The sequence below is a fragment of the Thermobia domestica genome, chromosome 13 (assembly GCF_964235325.1).
Source record: "Thermobia domestica chromosome 13, izTheDome1.hap1.1, whole genome shotgun sequence".
NCBI lineage: Eukaryota > Metazoa > Arthropoda > Insecta > Zygentoma > Lepismatidae > Thermobia > Thermobia domestica.
In genome coordinates, this window is record NC_137466.1 from 205,793,717 (window position 1) to 205,817,389 (window position 23,673).

A 23,673-nucleotide genomic window follows, 5' to 3' on the forward strand; every position below is an offset into this window, starting at 1 on the left:
GCCGGACATACTGTGCGTGGGTTTTCTCGGGGTTCTTCCACTTTATTCATTCCACCACTTTCACATTATCGCCGTCTCCTTTAACCTAACCGGCATAACCGTGAGACATAAAACTTAAAGATTACTTTTTTTTTATTTTTTCAGTGTGTTTCAACTGCAAGACGAGAGTGCTAAATATCTACGTTCACGGCCACATCCCTAAACCAGTATATTTCAGGCATGTCTTTTTTTGGAGGGGGAGGGCATTGCCCCCCGGAGGAGATTACTGACTAGAATAGTAGCATCAGTAAAAGATAATTTCAGAATAGAATAAATAAATAATTAAACATTTTAATATTGCTCCTTCTCCCAGAGTGTCCCCCACCACATGTTTTCTGAAAGGAATACTGCCCAGAACACCAAGACAGGGGGCAAGACACCAGAGAATTTTGAGGGGACTAACTTGAGTTCGCTTTATATTTCTGTTTATTTATTTATTTATTTAGAGTATAAGTTATATTTATTTAAACAAGAGCTAAAAGTTTGAGAGGGGTCAGTGCGGGCCTGCATCCTTCTATTTAGCAAATCCTGCTGTATAATTTAAAAGGAAGAAAAAAATAAATAAATAAATAAATAAATAAATAAATAAATGTTCTTTTCGAAACAACCGTATTCGAGATACAGTAAGATGTTCATGATGATCTATCTCTTTGATAGAAGAATTCTTACGGAGGTAACAATCTTAAAAATTGCCTGACTTGAATTATCATTTCTATTTGGACATCTAATTACTTGGGTAGATATACCAGGAATGTCCGTCTCCCATGATCATGACATTTTTCTTGATTCTAACCCTGACCTTCAACACATTCCGCTTCCGATACGAACTGCATTAAAACCATAGGCGGCGCCAGGATTTTGGTAATGTGGGTGCAGGCTGGGAAGAGACAACACATCCTAACATTGTTGCCAGAACGCTCTGCAATATTGAGCTTTTGTTGATCTAAAAAATAATACATATGTTTTACTTAAAAATAGAAAAAAAAACTAGAAAAGCACGATATGATAGCAAGTAACTGATGAGAGACTGAAGAAGTCACTCAAATGTATCCAAACACAGGAAACAGTAAATATACAAAATAGAAAGGATTATTGTAGGAAATATGAAAATCGAAGTTAATGTGGGTGCAGCTGCACCCACTGCACCCACTGTGGCGCCGTCTATGATTAAAACATTTTGTTTAAACGATACACTCATTTTATGTTTCAACTATTTTCTCACATTCTTCTACAATTCCAGTGACGCATTTTGCGTCATGAATCCACCCCCTTGAGGACGCTCCTATACGCACGTCTTAGATTTGCGTTCAAGAACCTTTCAAGTACGAATTCCTCCGTTAGATGGTGCGACGTTGTCCATTGCAGATCCATTGGTTTATTTTAGTCCAAGATCATCTCGAAATAGCTTGTTTTCATTGTGCGTAGCACTGCGTAAATACAGTTTTCTGCATCAACCATGAGAAGTTAAGTTTGTTAAAAGGAAGTTTTGTCAGGTACCTCATTATGGATAAAGACATCGATAATTTGCTTGTAAGTAATAGATTTATTATTATTACTGCTACATTATTTTATATAGAGAGTTAGAACTCTTGTTCTACAAGCAGATAATAATTGTAATTTCTGATAAGAAAGCACCTGTGACAACTTTCGCATATTTATCAAAGATGATAGTTCAGTCTGTAGGTTCAAAAGAATGTGCTTGTCAATTATTTATCTCAGTTTATAACGGAAAGGTACTATGCTGTACGATTATTTATGCAAGAGACGTCTAAATTGTTATGCACAGGGCATCCTGTCGATTTATGGCTCTTGGGGCGAAATTAAATTACAAGGTCCATTATTAGGTGACATATCTAGCACAAATAAATTGTTTTATCCCAATTTTGATGTATTTCATATCAATGGTGGTAATATCTCACCATGAGTGCACTTCGCGACATTAATTCAGAGCAGTATACAGTCGTAAAAATGTTTAATCTCCATTGAATTCCAGTAATGAATAAGAAACAGTATACTTGTTACTTTTGCTTAAAAGTGTAACCAGTAACGCTGCCAGGGGGAGGGGGCGGAGGGAGACAAAACGGAGGTGGAGACAAAATTTAGGGAGGCAGCATTTTTTAAAAATATAATACCGAAAAAGATAATTTTATATTACTTGATTACAATGTAACATGTCTGGGAGAGCGACAAACGTAGAACGTATTACGGCTGTTCGATTCCACCTTAACTGTAGGCCTAAGCCTATGTCTCATATAGCCAAGGTGCTGAAAACGATCGTCTATAAATTTCAACAAGCTAAAAAAAAATGTCAAAATACGAGTGGCACGTGAACAAATTGAATAGAAATTGAACGAATAAGATGCAAACTCAAGTGCTTAAAATTCACACCAGAGTACAGGGACACCTGCAGGATTTTTTCCAGGGGAGGACAAAAGACTGACCGAATATGTATACACTTTGATGCACACATTCACCTAACATATTATAAAACAACGATTTACGTACACATCTTTATTAACTATAATAAATAAACTATAATATTTAATATAAGAATATCAAGTACTATATACAGGCCCGTATTTAGGTAAGTGCTATTCTGTGCTCTAGCTCAGGACGGCAGAATTTAAGAGGTGGCAAAATTTTGGATTTTTTAAAGAAGAATCTAGCGCAAGCGTGAGAAAATATGTCAATGTGTTTAATTCACACTAATTACAGTAGTTACTAATTAGCAAGCTTATCTGATTAAATTACATGCCAGTATTGAGAGAATGTGTCCCCAATGGACGAATGGTTAAGCTCGTTGCCTTGTAATCAAGATATCCCGGATTCGATTCCCGGTGGGGACACAAGTGGTTCTATTGTTAAGCTGTAGGTCCCGTCGTTACTACGTCATCATCGCCCCATGAAAGGCATTAATAAACTACCATGGGTTCACCTTGTCCAGGGACTTTCAGGTCAAACATCTACCTTCGGGAAGAACTACCACATATTAATCATCATTGAGAAAATTAGTCCATTTAAAATTACATTGTAACTTTTGTAAGTTGTAATGGCTAAGCTGATACTCAACAAGACCTGGTATGTTTGTAAAAGCACGGCTTGTTTTCTTGTTTGACACAAGTTTGTGCTTGTAGGGGGGGGGGAGCAAATTATTTAGAACACAGGAGCACACAATATATAAATACGGGCCTGACTATATATGGTATGTAAGTAATCAAATTAGTATGTTGTGACATGCATTTTCAAGAATTGAGCACTTTTTGAAAATCTAGGAGGGCAACTCCCCCCCCCCCCGGGCAGACTATTAACTGTACAGGAGTGACTGCTACAGTATTAACTGTATACTATGGGGTGTCGTTTAAGGAAGTTGATCCTCCCCTCGAGTTTGAGATACATGAATTTTAATCACTGCGTACTGATGAAGAACGTGAAACTTCTACATCGGTGGAGAATCTTTCCTTCTCCAAGCAAAATCTAAGTTACGCTATGCCATAGCTAGGGCCGGCTCTAACTCCAGTTCCATTTAGTTAGCTATCACAGTTTTGATACGAAAACTAGTCTTGTCTTTATCACAAACAAGTTCCTCTAACATTGAAGATGGAAACAAGTTTTTTTTAAATTTTATTTTTCAACAGATGTAGAAAGAAAATCAAGAAAAAAGATAACAGACTTAGTTGCACTAGAATTGCAAACTGATTTATTGAGATTGAAGTTTGATATTACATTTTATAAAACGAATTACCATGTTTCCTCTGCAGGTGCGTTTGTTTTATCTTTCACTAATATAATAGATTATTATTTAAAGAGAAAAACAGACACAACGAGAGTGTATTTGTAGTGTTTATGCCTTTTTGAGTGCGAGTGCACTTTCCCTTTCCCTTTGTTGTTCATGATAGAGTAGCATACTTAAAATCGTGGCTCTTAAGATTTGTTCTTTCTGGAGAAAGAGGGGGGGGGGATGGCATATGATATGATTGCACGGGGCGGAAAATTACCTAGGGCTGCCCCTGGCCATAGCAATGGAAACGGAACTGTGGTTAACAAAGACATCCAAAAGGTAAGATAATAACAATGGAATCAGTAGTAGAGTGGAAAGTTATTATTTTTTCTGTAATGAACAAGGAAAACTAAAAGAGACAATGTCCATAATTATCCCAAGTGTTGTTCTTGTTGTTCTGCTTTCGTGATGACAAAAATAAAGCCAGTAGAAATGTTATCCTGATGGCGTTAGAAAAAGAAAATAATTGGATCTTGTTTTAGCACCGATTATTTATTATTATTATTATGTGTCTTGGATTGCTTGGTATACACGTGTTGATGTGACAACGTGCTTGATCATGTACGAGGAAAAGAACAAGGAATTGCTTTCGGGTTTTACAGCTTCAATGACTATCTTTTACCTTCTGAACATTTATAAAGATTCTTTATTGCTTTAAAGGAAAATAAATAAACGCTTTCACTCCACGTTAGCAACAACATATCAATTCGGGAACTCCTGAGAAATATTCTCAAATCGCCTCCTTCCGAAACTGTAGGCTTATATCTGATAGTTGGTTTTCAGTAGTGGCGGATTTAGACGGTAAAAATTGGCAAGGCGGAAGCCAGACTATGATAGTATATCATGAGTATACTATAGACTTTTAAAAATATATAAATAATAGGTTAAATTATTTCTGTTACTAAAAAAACTGGGGGCCTAGCCTCCCCCCTGCCCTGGGCTAGGACCGCCACCTGTTTAGAGGAAATCTCTCTTGGAAAGTTTTAACTTAACAAAGCAATATACAAATCGGGTTACATGCACAGGGCCGACACTGCGTAGGATCGACACGGCGTAGGATCGACACGGCACAAATCGATATTTTCTCAAATTAAAAATATCAATATTCCAATCTTATCAACCGATGTATGAAAGTTTCTTCAAATATCTTTTTAGTATCTAATGAAATATAATATTTTGTTGATAATCTGAGTTTCAAATTCGAATATCAACTGGCGTTACCTTAAAATCTTATCTCTAGTCTCAAATAACAAGCGACACGATATAATTCCATCTTTTCCAGTTCCACTACGCGGTGACTTACTTTTGGTGTGAAGGGTTACTGATTTGAATCTAGTTCATACGAGCTTTTGTATACAGCATCATGTCCGTGGGATTTCTCGGGGTTCCTCCGTTTCCTTTCATTTTCGTTATTCCATGAATGCATCTATTATCATCATCCCTTTTCAGTGGCGTACGCAAGGGGCTATAGGGTGAACCATTTATAATGTCCAACCGTGATAACTGAGAAACCAAAAAAAGAGAGAAAAGTGAAACTTTGCACGAAGCAACTACGAGGAGGGGGAATGTTTCCACGTATTAAACAAAAACATCCAATAAACAGTGTTGCCAACATAATTGTGGCTGTAATTACAAGTTCTCTCAATTAGATTATTTAAGCAGTGTTGCAAACTTCAAAAATGTTTGTTATATTTCCGGGACGGTTTGAGATATCGAAGTGCTTTAAACAGCAAAATAATTTCTACGTTCATTGCAAACCACACGTCTAACTAGATATGATAATCATCTAAACATTTCTTCGAAAGATTTTCAAAAGATTTCAAATTTTCAAGCCCTGGCAACTTTGTTCCTATTCATTCGAAGTAAGTCATATCATGATCATGGCAACCAACGCTAATTTTGCGTACGCCACTGTTCCTTTTAACGTAAGGTCAGGTTGTTAAACCAAATAAAGTACTTTATTTCATTTTATTTTTTTTTTTTCGTATACTGTCCTGGGTTATTTATTTATTTTTTTTTTTTTTTAAGAAACAGTATCCCCAAGATTTCTCCTTATATGCGAACTTTTAACTGACTATTTTTTTAAAATATTCGCATATATTTTAAAATGCACTTATAAAGCTATCAGAGTTTGTACCTTTACTTTATTAAATTATAAAATATGTTATTTGTGTATTCTATTACAGATCCTCAGTTACATGGGTGATACGTAATTAACTTGATTTTTTTTTTCTTTCTTGGACTAAGGTTCAATCTAATATTTCAAGGCTCCCTTGTAAATCGTGAGCCACAGTTTGAAGAAACGGTATTCTAGTCCATTTATCTAATATAATTAAGAGAGACCAGTTCTCCCTCCTGTGATTTAGGAAGGTTTATAGAAATCAAAAATTAGGGATCTTGAATAAAAAGTTAGATTGAGAATTAGAATTAGACACCATGTAAATAGAAACCAAATATGGCTTCATTACATCAGGGACGTATCCACTTGGGATTCACCGGGTTCTTCTGCCCCCTAAATATCGGAACTCTTTACAAATAATGTTTTGTCTGCAACAGGGATACACTCACGGAGGTCCACTTAAACTGAACCCTCTCCAATCTTTCGATATTGGACCTCCCCCAACAATTTTTTTTCTGGGTGCTCGCCTACATTACACAGACATTTAATTGCATATGTCCACTAATCTTCCTTCGATATAAGGCACTCTGATTTTTGTCCCAAAAAATATTTACAAATGTACGTACTGTACATGTCATTAAATACATTTTGTATCCAGTTATGTTCATAATGAGACTTTAGCCCTCAATATTCCTGACTTAAACAACTTTTCTTACTTTTGCAGGACACTCCTTTGGACCTGCGCTACTGTCGAGGTCTTTCCGACAAAGTGGCCAAGTTTAACCAACAGGCCACTGTACACAAGGAGAAGCAGCTAACAAACCCATTCTCAGAAGCTGGGGAAGCCGGAACCCCACGGCCTCAGTACAAGAAAGGCGATCCTGAATACGGAAGGTATGGATATTAACATCTTCAGAAGATAAGGTTGTTGGCACTAACACTGGAAGAAGGGATGCTGTGCACCATAACAAAGTAGTATTGAAAGCTATCAGAGTAAGCATGGACATCCGCAAGGGGGTAACCGTAGCTCCTCTCTAGAATTCAACTGAATCGATAATTTGAATTAAGTTTCCGGGCACGAGCAAATATTGTCTACATTTAAATATCCAATATTTTCTTTATTTCTTTACGTTTCCAACTTCTGTTATAAAAAAAAAAAATCTGTTACGAGGGGCGTCCAATAAGTTATCCTAGACAGGGAGGGAGGGGCGGAGCATGAGGCCTGACACACACACCAAGGCCACTGTCTGGAACCCCGCTGCGCAATTTGAGGTCAGTCGGAGCAACGCAGTGGTCATGAGCAGAGTATTTGTGTTACGCCACGTAGCGAATATTTGTGTGACGCCCCGAACAATGGATTTGCAGAAATGAAATGAAATCTTTAAGTTTTACGTCCCTGGAGCACTGCTCGGATGCAGCTGTCCCAGGGCTTTTTGGACGTCTTTGAGGAGGGCCAAGACAAATTCCTGGTTCAACTGGTGACAGGAGACGAACCTGTCGGACAACGAGGTCCAACAGGCTGTTTTCCAGTGGTTTGCAGGCCACGACAAAAACTATTGTTCTCTGGGATTTCTTCGCTCCGACGAAGTGGCGACGGTGCATAGACCTCCATGGGGAATATATCGAAAAACAGTGATGACCAGGTGAGCCTATCTGCATTTCTTCCTGTCTACGTAGATAACTTATTGGATACCCCTCATATACGATGTGATATGATACTTGGTGATTAGCAAAATACAAAGGAATTTGTCTTTTTGGTGAAAATTATGCGTGAATATCGGATGATACCGTACAAATCAGGACGCAAGGTGTCTCTTCTGCGAGGAATTCCAGGGCGTGTGAATTTGTGGTGAAAAACATCGTGTCTGTGCGTTTTCCGAAGCTCCGTTTCCTCCAATTCTTTCTCAATCGTTGACTTCCATTAATCATTCCTTTCATTAGTCTAAAGGACACAGAAGAGTAGGACGTGAATCTCGAGATGCAATTTCATTCATTTCAGCATACAAATCAGCCCACTGACGATTCCTCTTTTTCCTTCCTTCTGTTCCAAGCTGTTCCCTAGATCCCAAAAGACCATATATATATATATATATATATATATATATATATATATATATATATATATATATATATATATATATATATATATAGAGAGAGAGAGAGAGAGAGAGAGAGAGAGAGAGAGAGAGAGAGGGTGGGCACAAAGTCGCTTTCCCTAATATGAGAACAAAATAAAATAAATGAAGCTAGGTGACTTGACAATCTTTATTGTACTTACGAATACTGTACAAACTGTCTCCCACTATGTTCAACACATAAGATATATCTCTTCAGCACTTATTTGCAAATATCATCACGACATAACCGAGAATTGCGATCCAATATCTCGAACAATCCTTCGATTGCCCGAAAAACACCTCGACTCTGACGATACCTCACATGTGTGAGGCCACATGAAAGAGGTGGTTAATCTGTCATACTACGACGATCAATCCATTCATCGAAATGTTGATCCAAGAAATCCCTCACATCAAAATGAGGCAGTGCTTCATCGTGTTACCACGCAAACTGAATGTTTTCGTAACAAGGATTATTTTCAAGTTCTGTAATAATAACTTGCTGCAACATCTAAAGATATGTGTCACCGGTAACAGTTCTTTTAAAAAATAACGGTCCAATGATACCATCACTCAAATTACCACTCCAGTTACACCATGGATATTTAAATCTTCTGTCACAAATTCGTGTTGATTGATACCACTCCAATACAAAAAATGTGTCTGTTTACGTGACCGTTCATCTTAAACTCCACAAAATTCATTTCCAGAATGTCTACCAGCTTCATTCTGAATGAGAAAGCACTCACAGAACTTAACACGCCGGTTTGAATCACATTCGTGTAATGGGTGCAGATACTTTGACTGGTAAGATTTCATCTTGAAATCCTTTAACATGTTTCGTAAAGACTAACGTGTCTTTCCCAGGTCACGTGCGTGCCTTCTGGTAGACTTCTTCGGGCTAGATACACAACTCTGAACGACAAGTTTAGTGTTCCCTTCATTTCGAACACTCTGTGGGCGTCCGCTTTATGGTAGAGCATACACAGAACCTATAGCCTCGAATCGTTGGTTCAGGTTTCTCATAGCTTGACGGATGGTGGTTCCATACCTGGTGGTTCCAAGTCTGCTGTCACTACATTTATGTTTTTGTTATGTTTCCACCAAGCTTGTAGCACGAAAACACCTTACGTAGTTCCTTTGTTAATTTGCGATTCCTCTCAACACTTGTACTACTCGGGACAACCATCAGTAAGCAACTCTTAAACAAAACACATACAAAAATATGGTTACCAGTCCAGCAAGCATATATTTTGATCACGCTCGATCCTAGCGATAAGAGCTAAATGGACAATTCTGATTGGTTTCAGTAGCTGAGCATGCTAGCGAGCGGGCTAATAATGAAAATCGCTTTTAGCGTAGGTTCAAACCCGGCCCAAGGAAAGTTTTTTTTTTAAAAAAAAATATTCATAACACTTTTATCATTTAAATAAGATGAACATAATCCTCATTTGCCCTTGTACGTAATACGTGTATATAATGCATAAATAGTGCTTTCTCCACTATTTACCTAGAGATTTCTGATAGCCCTTATAAACAATGACTTTATAAACCAACAGGAGAGTAAGAAGTGGAACCCTCGCGAAGTGAGAGGTTGTAGGGGTAGTGGGGAGTTAGAGAAGGACACATACCACTTTATTGATTTTCTTTTTAAAAAAGTGATTTACTTACGTTATGAAACAACTGAGAAAGCGTCAGCGAACGGTGTTAGAAGCCCCGCAGGGCTCATTTTATTCCACCTTTGCCCCCATGATAATACCACATGACATTACGTCAAACTCGGGTGGTGCAACTTTGATGTAAATCTAACTTCACCCTTAAAAACAGTTGGCTAGGGTAGCACGTGAAAAAAATATATGCGTCCAGAAACACTCAGAGACACAGTAGTGCCAAAAAAAAGTTCGGTGATAGTTCGCTTTATTTTATTTTATTTTATTTTATGTATGTATTTATTTATTTATTTATTTATTTATTTATTTAGGTGTTTATTTATTTATTTTTTACTTGTCTTGGGAATGTGACTTCGTTCCCACTGTGTATTTTGTGGGGAAGAAAACTCTTGCTTATCTTAAACAGTTTATCTTAGTTCAAAAATATCATTCAATTTTCACTTTTGATTTTGAAACAACTGTCGGGTTCCCCCTTGAACTTTTGCAGATGTGCGCGATTAGTAACAACTTAAAAGTTTCAAGGAAATAATGATACGTGAAGTTGACTTAAGTAACGTTAATGTTACTGTAAAGTGGAAGTATCTCTAACACGAACTCACGTATGTTGGAGTTACTTACTATCCCATACTTCCAGCACTGCATAGAAAAGAAACTGTTTCCAAATGCTTATTTACAAGGCGATATCTGGGGGGGAGGGAAAGAATAGGGCGAGAACCCCTCGGAAGTTTCAAGTTTACGCTAGATAAAAATAACATTTTTAAATAATTATTTTGTCTCTAATACAATTAAAAAAAATACAGACACATTTCTTTCCGAATTTTTATTCTGAATGTAGCCTTGCTTGTTTATATTAAATAAAATTCATACTAGCTTTTGACTTTTCAGGCCTCCTTCTGGTTCAAAAACCGAATTCCGAGGAATCAAAGCCCATTGCCATATCTCGAAAGAAATGCTTGAGCTGTGTGAGATTATACACGAGAACGGTGAACAAGTTGGTGATGTGGAAGTAGCCATCACGTTTGGAGATCTCTTCCAGGTAATGAAGTTCTTGAAATATGTTGGCGTACTAACAAAATAAAACACATTTTCACATACTCCTAATCCTTTAATACAACTTAAATTATTCTTCTCATAAATATTATGTGACTGCTCTAGAGTAACCAGATTTAGAAAATAATAATAATAATAATAATAATAATAATAATAATAATAATAATAATAAAAGGAATACTTGGTAAACTGGCATAATTTGACAATTCACCAGGTATATTCATTCTCATCGTTATTTATGCCAGTATGGAAGAGGTCTCTAGCTTTTCAAAATAACCAGACTTTTATTTATTTTACCTTATCCCAATTTACCTTTTTATGTTATCTTTTAACATTTACAAGGAACCAGGATTAGGAGCTTTGATTGTCACTTGAATGCCATATTTGTTTTATGGCTGATTTTCCTGTAGAAGAGTTTATCTTTTCTTCAAATGCTGTACAGTCATCGACAAAAATTCTTTCCGTTTGGTGAAATTAGCTTCGTAAATGACTTCAGAATGGAAGAACAATTTGAGTACAATTTTCATTAAATTAAAAAAAAATGTAATTTTTTGTACATTCCGGGTATATCACCGTTATTCCAAAAATAATTTTTACCAAACCTAAAGAACATTTGTCGCTGACTGTACAAGCCTATACAAGAAATATGTTTAAAATGACACTTTGTGATTATACTACGTAACTGGGAGCTAAGAACAGGAAGCTTACTTTTTTTAAAAGAAGGGAATTTTGCCTCCTGTTTACATTTTTCTGGGAACATTGGATGACCTTCTGAAAAAGGTACAATCTCATTGAAGACAGAACATCTGGTAATCCTGGACTACTTCATATTTGATATTTAGGTCTTAGCACTTATTTCGGGCTACAAAAATTTGTGCCATCCTCAGGACAATGAAGCAAAAACAAATACAGATATAATCACATTATAACATACATAAATTCACAAATTATACACCATACCCGAATTTTCCAATAGCAGCACATTCCTCTACTATGACTTTTCAGTCCTTATAATAAATAACTGCAGCAAATAACAGTGACATGTCAGTTTTGGTTCGAAAGGATTTATTTCCCTAATCATCCTTTGGAGAGACTTTCCATTTTCCATCATACGGATACGCTGTGTCCCGGACTTGCAATCGGTAACTTTTAAAGGAATAAAATAAGATATGTCTATATTGTTCACATGGATCGAATGTATTTAAATTCAACTTATTTACTTTTTTTTTTTTTTTTTTTTTTTTTTTTTTTTTTTTTAAAGTAAAGCACGTTTTATCATTTTTCCTTGCATGAATGTTACGTCTGCAACCTCTTATGCTCCTGAGCATGTACCCAGTGTGCCTGTTTATAAAAGCAGGCACTAGTATATATCTAAAATAAATTGTCGAAACTTGTTGAAACTTTGACAATTCTGTTTGAATGCACCTCATAACGTGATTTTGTCTGAGTTCCTTGTTAATTTTTCCTGTCCTCAGCACTGCTATCGGCAGATTCTGCAAAGGGAGCTCAAGCTTTTCCCCATCACGAACAATAAATGTAAAAAATGCCAATATAGTTTTCGTGAACCAAGCACTGTGCACAAAAATATGAGATTTAGATATTTTTCTTTTGTTATTAGATTTGTTTTCTTTTGTTATTATGTTGCGAATTTCAGAGAAAATTTTTCTGAATTGAAATTCTCTAGATTTTCAATGTATTGTCTTTAAATATACTCCTATCCCTTTTATGATTTGGATAGATAAAGAATTTATTATTATTATTATTATTATTAATAATAATAATAATAATAATAATAATAATAATAATAATAATAATCATCATCTTTATTTGTAGTGCTAGTCAGTGATAATTTCAGATTTTCACGGGAGAGCTTGCATGAATACTGGTAACCCAAGTTGATCAGAATCGGAGAAATGAGGGAGGGGGAAATTCCTTACCTCTGGCAACTTCGTGAAATCATTACTAGTGATAGTAACAGCGATCAAATATAGTACTTTGTCAAAATCAGAGTATAAATAATTTCAAGAAAAGCAAAAGAAAAATGTTTACTCATTTCTTACAGCATCAAATTTATCATGATTTACAGTTAGACCTCTTATCATATAAAGAAAAGTTTCACTTACAATTGTAGCAATATTTTCTTGAGATTTCTTTTTCCCATTACAATTTTCTAGGAACCTACCTAAAATAGAGCTACTATACACATTAACATATAACTTTCCTTGTCTTGTTCTAATATTAGGAACTTTCAATGAAAAAATTTTTCAGCTATATAAGTATGAACAATTTGCGTATATTATTTCCAAAGTTTTGAACTAGTGTCCGATCATATAACATGCGAGTGTTTCTCAATTAGTTAAGTTTTGAAAAATTTTGTCCACTGTTTGTGATTACAAGCAATACAATCGTATCTGGTTTAAAAACATATTGCTACCCGTTATACTCTATAGGTTAAAACCGTGCTTAATTAATACCTCTGATTGTTTACATTTTAACAAAATCGTGTTTATTTAATACCTCTAATTGTTTCCATTTTAACAAAATTATGCTTAATTAATACCTCTAACTGTTTCCATTTTAACAGAATCGTGTTTAATTAACACCTCTCATTGTTTATATTTGAACACATTTATCGTTTTTCTTTCTTTTTTTTTTAAGTTTACTCATTAATATGCGATTACACAAGTATTAATGTTCAACTTTAAATATCTCTCTTGTTGTTTCGTTTTGGTTTCAGCTTATAAATGACACAAACCATTATATAAAAAGTGGATACATAAAAACAACCCAGTGCCACCACAAGTCTGCAACGACCGCCTTGCACACCGCCATCGAATCCTTCATACAAACTTTTTTTTTTCAATGTTACCAGATGTCATGTTAGAATATAACTAACTCAAACAAAAAAGTTACTATAATTACATAAAACGCAACACTTGTCCTAATGATAAATGGCAAATCATGTTCTTGTTCAGAATCATCAGTCTCCATTTTGAAATTATTAAATTGAAACAAGAAGAACGCTAATATTGAATTAAGTCGACACAATATATTATTAACATGGATATTATGATAAAAAAGCCTTGTGTCCATCTTAAACACAAACTAAATACAACTTTCTTACAAGGCTACCTATAATCTTTATTATAAATTAATTATTCAGTTGAATGATTAATGTATATTTCAGTTGGAATAGTAGTCTGAAGAAGGAAGCGATATATTTCCGAAACTGTAACATTTCTAATTAATTTATAATAAAAATTATAGACAGCCTTGTAAGAAAGTTGTATTTAGTTTGTGAATATGTTATTGTAGAAGTGCAAAATTATTAATATTCAAACATAAATATGGTTACGGTACTTGTGCTATTTTGAAATAACTAAAGTAAAACAATTGAGGTTTTTTTTTTTTTTTTAAGCTACAATTAAATTGGCACAAAAGTTTTAAAGCGTCAAATCACGTTCATGTTCATTTTGAAATAATCCCTGTCCATTTTGAAATAATTAAATTCAAACAAAGTTAAGATGCAATTAAATCAAATCGGCACAATAGTTTTAAACTGCCAGATTGCCTGAGCAATAGCGACATCTTTTGGCTTCAGGCAAGCAAGCAATTGCGCCATCTTTTAGCGTGTCTTGTTATTATTAGAAATTAGCATGACGTGCTGAGATGTTTTGCGTTTATAAATACAGAATAAGTATTTGATTAATAATAATAATAATAATAATAATAATAATAATAATAATAATAATAATAATAATAATAATAATAATAATAATAATAATAATAATAATAATAATAATAATAATAATAATTTGAGAAGGTTTGTTGGTCATAAATAGCTAGTAACCACAAACGTCTCCAGAGAAATACAGGAAGTATGAAAAAAATGATCACAATGACGAAAGTAATATAAATAAAATGAACACAATTAGTATAGCCAAATAAAATCAATCTTATATGAACATACAATAATTACATAAACATGCTGCACAATAAAAGAAAAAAAAAACAGTAAAATAAAGAAAAGGTGCTGAGAATACAAAACATAATATATGAATAACAATGATATTAAAAATACTGGTTATAAACAAAAAGTTATAAAAATAAATTATTTATTGGAGAAGAATTTGGTCATAAGCAATTATAATATATCATATATAGTAAGTAAAATAGAGGTTGCAAACATCCTATCAATAGAAGCAAATATTAATAAAATATGGTAGAAATACAAACTTTGGCATTGAATCGAAAAATATATGAATTGTGGTACAAGTAAATAAAATATTTGGAAGACAGAAAACATGAATATTTAAGTAAGCACAAATAGGTAACGAAACAACATACGTGTAGTACCTTATTGTTAGAAATTGAGAAGTTAGAAACTTCTTAAGTAGTTAATAAGTTGTTGACGTCCAACAAAAATAAATAAATAAATAAATAAAAATAAATAATAATAATAATAATAATAATAATAATAATAATAATAATAATAATAATAATAATAATAATAATAATAATAATAATAATAATAATAATAATAATAATAATAATAATAATAATAATTCGGAAGAGATCCAGAACAGTATTCACCTTATTAACGAAAGCTATACAGTTTTTAAATAGATGATTTTGAGACAGAATTAAACCGAGAAAAAGAGTGAAATTACTTATCCGATTGTAAAGGATTGTCTTGAACATAAATCAAGCAAGATAGGAGCCACAATGAGGATATTATGGAAAAACTTTAGATCAAAAAAATAGAGCTTACCGCTTAAGGATAACAATTCTAAGTCGCGACGAATATCTGCTAAGCTCAAGGTATTAAACTTCTTAATGAACTGAACTTCAAAGTTCCATTGCAGCCATACAAGAAAATTATTCTGAATTGATTCCGTGTTTTCAGTTTTAACCAACAATTATACATACATACATACATATATATATATATATATATATATATATATATATATATATATATATATATATATATATATATATATATATATATATATATATATATATATATATATATATATATATATATATATATATATATATATATAATTTTAACCCTTCAACTACCATTTTTTAAATGTGAACATTCTTTTATATGTACATGTACGACTCCTTTAGTGTGGGATATCCCTGACATCTGAAAACAGTTTCGAGAATTAAATAATGTCTCCTGGTGACATCTGACCCGATGGAAGAACAACATATATTTTTTCTAGAATTTTCTCAAAAAATTCCCAACGATGTTCAATTATTCGCATGGGACACATATATCCTGTTGGTAGTCAAAGGGTTAAATGGAATCAATAACACATGTATTATCTCAACCAGGTGAAATTTATTTACAATAAAATCAGTTTAGTTCAAGTTCTCTCTGGGGTAAAATTCTTGGCGACACGATTGTGAGCAAATTGTTCAAAATATATAAGAGTTTTGTTGTGTGTTACCGTGAAAAGCTGACAACAGAAGTCTTTAATTTTGATAATTTTATTATGTAAGACAACTTATAAATTAGAAGGAAATAAGAAAATGTTTTATTAAAAAAGGAAAAAGAAAAGGAAAATCATGAACTTTCAAAATGTTTTCTCATTTGTTTCTGTGTATTGTATATTCCAATTCTAGAACTTATAAAGATTCAGTGAGACAAGACAGTTTGTATACAGATAATACAAAGTATATTTTCTCTTTTCTTTGTATTTGTAGATTTATACGCATATCTCGAATAAGGTAGTAGGAATCTTACTTCGTGCAAGGAAACACAAGCTGGTAGAATTTGAAGGAGAAACGTTGTTTCAGGTGAGGATTTCATTGCATTAATGGCTTTGAAACATTATGTATGTTTTACAGATGGAATTGAGAGGTATAAATATGTAGGTTATAATCACCACAAAAGTGTGTGTTGTTATATGGTGCAAACTCAAAAGATAGCTTGCATAGTGTTAGGTGGTTATGTGTAGTTGAATGCACATTTCATGTTGTTTTGTGTTAGTTTTTTTTTTCTTTCTTTTTTTTTCTCGGTTCTAGTTAGGCTTGAATTTATGCTTAGTTAGGCTCGGGACTAATAATGCTGTATGGTTCCTATTGACAAAAATAATACGACTCAGTCAAACAATATCAATAAAGGGATAGATAAGATATATCCATAGTTAAGTTTTTTTTTTAAATTTAATTTAATTTTATTTATTTATTTATTTATTTTTTTACAAGTTGCGTCATGTTATATTTGTGTTTAGAATTAATAGTCACGCTCAAAAGTTTTCAACATAGGAAAGAGATTTAAGCTTATATTAAAGATTTAGAGAGAGAGAGAGAGAGAGAGAGAGAAGGAATAAACATGAATTGTGTAATTCCTTAAAGACTACAGATACGACTCCTGAAAAATAAATCAAGATCTTGCAAACTGCACAATTAAAAGTCACACAAATTAAACAGATTAAAAAAAAACATTTAACGTCCAATAATATTTTTACTCAAGCTAACGGAGACAGTGATGGAATGTCAAAAGTGGGAGGAAACAGGAAAACCACGAGAAAATTCAAATACACAGGGTGCTTGTCCACAATAAAAGTTTATTTGGCTGGAGCTGGGATCGAACCTAGGACCTCATAGGCTAGAGGTGAGCGCTCTGAAATTAAAAAGAATCAACTAAGTTAAAGTCCAATTCCAAAGAGTTTCTATGTTTTAATTTTATCCAGTGTATACCTGAGCGTCAAGGGGGGGGAGCTATAGCCCCTATAACCCCCCTTGGATCCCCACTATATATATATATATCGTATACTTATTTATATTTGTCCTGGAGTACGCTATAAGGAAACTACTATAGCAAAGATAGCAACCAGGACCTAGAGTTGAATGATATTCACCAGGTCATGGCGTACGCTGATGATGTAAATTTAATAGGGGATGATAGGAGAACAATAGAAAAAAAAATGCAGAGATCTTATTAAACGCTTGCAGAGACATGGGTTCAGAAGTAAACGCAGAGAAAACTAAATACATGGAAGTTCGTCAGAATCGTAATACAGCAAATTATGGATGCACTAACATATCAAATAATACTTTTGATAAAGTGAACACTTTCAAATATCTAGGATCAATATTAACAGAGAATTAAGTATTATTCACGAAGAAATTAAACCATATTCACGAAAAAATTAAATGGTGTCTAAAAGCAGGGAATTCGTGTTATTATTCAGTTCCAAATTTCTTGTCGTCGGGGAGTTCTGTCAAATTCTGTTGCGGAATTTAAAGCTTAAAATATATAAAACGATGATCATGCCTGTAGTTCTGTATAGCTGTAAAACATGGTTGCTTACCCTAAGGGAAGAACATAGACTGAAAGTATTTGAGAATAAGATTCTGAGACGAATATTCGGACCCAAGAGAAGCGGGAATGGGGAATAGCCGAAACTTCATAACGAGGAACTACATAATTTATACGGTTTACCAAACATTGTTAGGGTCATCAATTGTAGGAGGCTCAGGTGGGTGGGCTCAGGGAGGCTCAGGAGGCTCAGGAGGTCATGTAGCCAGGATAGAAGAAAGTAGGAACGCTTTCAGTTTTAACTGGAAGACCAATAGGGAAACGTCCATTAGGAAGACCTAGGCGGAGATGGAAGGAAAATATTAAGGTGGATCTCACAGAAATAGGACTCCAAAGTAGAAACTGGATCCAGTTGGCTAAGGATAGAAGTCAGTGGAGAGCTTTTGTAAACGCGGCATTGAACCTTCGGGTTTCATAAGCCATAGAGTTCCAAGAATTTTTGTGTTCTCGGCTCACACGAAGAACACTCCTGTAACAATTTCACAAACAATAATAATGTTATTGTTTTGTTGACATTTAGCGTCTAGCGTCTCTTCTCAGCACCAAGGCTATATGAGACATGTACCTACCACAGGCGGATATAACCCGGGGCCAGGGGCCCCGTAGTTTTTGAACACGAAAACTAATTTAAGCTATTATTTATTGAAAAGTTTATAGTAAACTCATGATATACCTATCATAGTCTGGCTCCTGAGTGCCCTTCGCCCCAGTTTTTACCTTCTAGATCCGCCACTAGCTTAAGGTGAAGTCCGAAAGCAGTGTTCACTGAAGGCTCTCTCATTTGGAATCGATCCCACGACCACGTCTCTCCAAAGGTATACACGCTAGGCACTACAACCTGGGAGACCCATCATTTACAGAGTATTGTTAATAGAAATTTAATAGAGTACTTTATTATTAATAGAGTTTAGTACTCTTAGCGCTAATATTAACAATTATTAATAATGAAGTACAATATTCTACTTATTAATACTTCTTCATGCTATCATGACACCACTCCGTACACTTTCCAATTATACACTCTTCTGTTATATTCATTTCGCCACCTCCTTGTATGATAAAATACTAGCGAAAGCTTTATTTTTGTGTATGATAAAATACTTAGTGAAATATTTATTTTTGTGTATGAGAAAATATTTAGCGAAAGCTTTATTTTTTGTGTATGATAAAATACTTAGTGAAATATTTATTTTTGTGTATGATAAAATACTTAGGGAAATATTTATTTTTGTGTATGATAAAATATTTAGCCAAAGCTTTATTTTTGTGTATGATAAAATACTTAGCGAAAGCTTTATTTTTGTGTATGATAAATTACTTAGCGAAAGCTTTATTTTTGTGTATGATAAAATACTTAGTGAAATATTTATTTTTGTGTATGATAAAATACTTAGTGAAATATTTATTTTTGTGTATGATAAAATACTTAGGGAAATATTTATTTTCGTGTATGATAAAATATTTAGCGAAAGCTTTATTTTTTGTGTATGATAAAATACTTACCGAAAGATTTATTTTTGAATAGGTATACGTGAGGACGCGCTTGTATGAAGTGTTCTAACTTATTTCTAGGAAGCAAATGTTTGTTATGCTTCCTTTTGGGTACCTTTCTTATTCTTCTAACAATTATGGATTTTACAAGTTTATAATACAGTAAGGTTACTTTAACATTATTTTTACAAAATCCGAGGATATTTTTAGTGTGCGACATCTCATCATCTCATTTTTTTTTAAATCATCTTTTACAAATATAATCTAGGATAAGCGAGAAAAATTATTAAGACAAGTGAATGGTGATGAAATAGTGGGTGGAATGAGTATGTGGGAGGAAACGGGAGTACCCCGAGAAAACCCACGAACACAATGTTATCCACCACAAACTTACTTGGCCGGATATCGAACCATGGACTCCAGTACCAGAGGTAAGCACATAAGAAAAAAGAAAGAATAACAATTATATGAGTAAAATATATGAGAACAACTGGAAATAATAGCTTTTTCTAAAAAGTTTATTTGGTTGGATTTGAGTTTTAGTGCTTCGTTCAACAGCGAGGCTATATAAAACGTGGACCTATAGCTTATCGTGGGATGTGAACAATATGAGTTCCCACCGAAACATAAGTTTCTTACATTATTCGCCAGACTTTCCAGTGATAGCAATGTATAAAATATTGATGCTTATAAATTTAATGGAACACCTTTAAAAAAAGTGCAACTTATCAGATAAATAATGCATTGGAACAGCTTTTAACCTGAGAACAGCTGAAATCCGAAGTGCAATGGACGTCATAGAAATTGTAAATGGTATCAAAAGGAATATTACACCACCATGGGAGCCCCCATCCCCGGCTAACGAAAATGTATTAAATTTCTTAAGATTTTCTAAATACAAATAACAAATACCAATCGTAATATAGCAACCAGGGATTTGAGCCCTCCTCTACAAAATTTTCTTTGGGTTCCCATGTTCACTGTGCATCACCCCATCTATCCCTGAGAGAGGATGAAGGTGGAAATCTGTCCCGAATTCGTGTTTCCGGAACGAATCATATACAGGGTATTACAAAAATGTGTCACAATATTTTGGGAACAGATTCCTTATATCAAAATAACAATAAAAGTTCATATGAACTTTTGCTCAAAAGTGGATAGTTTCGGAGTTATAGGGTGTCGAAAACGTAAAATAAGTGAAATTTAAAACATCATACCTCCACTACTATGGAATCTATCGTAATCGGGTCAAGACATCACTAAAGAACTAGTATGTGAACTATGCAAATATCCATCTTTTAGAATGCTCCAGTACTTGCACACCAATTTTTTAGAGAGGTAGGTGGAGAGTGATCAAGTACTCCCAAATAGCCTCTCTAAAAATGATTGTGCAAGTACCGTAGGTTCTGAAAAAATGGATAATTGGATAGTTTACGTACTGGTTCCTCAGTGATGTCTTGACCCGAATACGATCGGTCCTATAGTAGTGGAACTATGGACCTTTAAAGTTTATTTTTTTCACATTTTCGGCACCCTATAACTCTGAAACTATGCACTTCCGACCACGGGTCCGCATGAACGTTTTTTTTTTTTTTTTTTTTTTTATTTTGATGGGAGGAATCTATTCACAAAATATAGTGACAAATTTTTGTAACACCCTGTATGTTAAATTATGTTGAGGTTTGGTGATTGAGAGGGTCAGGGAAGGTTTTGAACTTCATCATCCCGATGTTCGTTAAACTGCGTCACAACTGCTTCAGGTGTTTGAATGGGCTCATCCTGGAATATGGTGTCATTGTCCGGAAACAATATCTGGACTATAGAATGCACACGATTCTCTAAACTGGTAACATAATCATGGACAGTGGCGCAACTGGTAAGCGTCACCACAGGACCCACTGAAAACGAAGATATTGAGGTCCATTCTTTCAGCGTCTGCCACAGATAAACTCGACCCAACGTTTGAATTAAAGTGAGTGATGAATCATCCGAATCATACGTTTCCAGTTATCAGCTGGCCATGTTACATCTTCGCGGCACCGTTGGCATCGTTCTAAAGCGTGATGGTTCCTTATCACTAGTTTCACCGATATCTCCGACCCGAACCAGTATGTCCATGTCATTCAACTCGCAGCGAATTGTGACTTTCGACACATGCGGTGGGCGTTACTACATGAGTTCATCTGTCACTTGCACTGCACTCGCACGACGGTTCTGAGTGATAACCCGCTTTTATGCTCGGCAGGATCTGTCACTGAGAGTTTTCTTTCGACCAGTATTCCTCTTCGTGGCCATGAGTTTTGTAGGCTATCATCACTTTGAACATTGTCTCTCGCAACACATCCAACATACTTGCCATTTTCGTTACATTCACATTTTACAACCGAACGCCAATAATTTGCCCTCTTTAGAAATCGAAAATGTCACCCATTTTACACTGTAGCCTACTTAAAAATTTCCACTTACCTTAAGCTAGGTTGCCATGCTGACAGAATCTTGCAGCTGTCATTAAAAAGTCTTGCAATCCCATTTTTCTATTTACTGTTTACACAATACAACTTCCTGAAAGCAAGAAAGATATCTCCGTCTATGCAGCACTGCACTCTCAAATAGTGAAGAATCCGTCGTTTCGGAAGCGGCTAAACTATTTCTTTCTTTGTCAGTGGGAGGGCGATAGCAGGTAGCAAGCAAGACGACTCAGAAAGTTGCACATGGTTTCACTCCTTGCAAGATGAAAAATAGTTGCATGTCCCTTTCAAGACTAAGATTTCATGAAGAAATATTGTAGGATTGCAAGATTCTTTTAATAACAGCTACAAGATTCCTTCAGCATATCAACCTAGCTTTAGACGCCTTTACTTCAGAAATTTCCGATCTGCATTATGCAAAAATAAGTTCTAAATGTTATATATTTTTTAATATTTGTGTTGATATTGTTATTTTTTTATTGCTATTACCATTGTTAATGCTTTTTGTTGGTATATATTTTTTAACTGTTGCGACATGTTTCAGTGTCAACACGCTGTATCTGGAACTAGACATATAAATTAATTAATGTTTATTACATTCTCTTTCCAGAGACGTGACGACGATGTGCCGATCTTCTTAATGAAGCCAATTACCGAAATTCGAGAGATGTTTCGAGAGAGCCAAAATCCAGAAGAACAAACGCTGGACAAATTTTTGAAGAAATAACTTTTAATATATTATATGGAACTCAATATTTTGTCTTCCTACTGTTCGTTTATTTATAACGGAAAATATGCAAGAAAAAAAAAACATAAATTTTTATTTTTAGGATTACCAAAGAAAACTCTGAAATTACAGGAATAACATGTGTTTGTATAACTGACTGCGATTGACAGAATGTGTTGCGTGTGCATGTGTGTCTGTGAGTGCGAGAGAGAGAGAGAGAGAATGATTTTTCGCATAAAAGGAATCTTGCTCAATTGTTAAATACTATATAGATAGAAGTACAACTATAATGCAATGGGAATATTTCCAGAGGTTTAATGAGCATTTGAATGTGTATATGTAGTTATGAGGAAAGTGTTTATTCATTTTTACTTACCAAATAAATGGAAGTAATATGCCTTATATTCTTTATTGTATTGATGTAGTAACAAACACCCATCATCCTTCTGTAACAACCGGGAACAACAGAGACGCTATATTCTGAATTCTATTGATTACATACCTTTTTTCTTTCTTTCTTTTTAAAATAAAGAGGAATTTTAAAGGTTGTTGGTTGTTTACAAATCCCTTGCTTGCAAAAATATTATACATCTATAGGGTGTTACAATATTTTGGGAGTAGCTCCGCGTAGCGTAGTCGCTAACGCTCTCACCTTCGGTGAGCGATCCCGGGTTCGATTCCCGGTAAGGGCATTCGGTCGAAAAAGTGTAAAACGCTTTTTCAGGCCAGCCACCTTGAATGAGGTTTTCCTGTGTTTTTCTCATTCACACCAGGCAAATGCCGGGGTGGTACCTAACTTATAGGTCCCAGGCTGCTCCCTTCCTTCCCTTTCCCGGATTCTGTGCTCGCCGAGGGACGTCATCCCTCAAAACGTG

The 23,673-nt window shown here is 34.5% G+C and overlaps 1 protein-coding gene across 1 annotated transcript; it reads left to right on the forward strand.

Moving 5' to 3' along the window:
* The first annotated feature begins 1,413 nt into the window (after positions 1-1,413).
* LOC145667467 (actin-binding Rho-activating protein-like) lies at positions 1,414-23,200 on the forward strand. Its single transcript, XM_081734943.1, has 5 exons — positions 1,414-1,569; positions 6,661-6,830; positions 10,609-10,759; positions 16,492-16,584; positions 22,682-23,200. The coding sequence occupies exons 1-5, from the start codon at positions 1,543-1,545 to the stop codon at positions 22,796-22,798; spliced, it is 558 nt and encodes a 185-aa protein (XP_081591069.1). The 5' UTR covers positions 1,414-1,542; the 3' UTR covers positions 22,799-23,200.
* Positions 23,201-23,673: the final 473 nt, after the last annotated feature.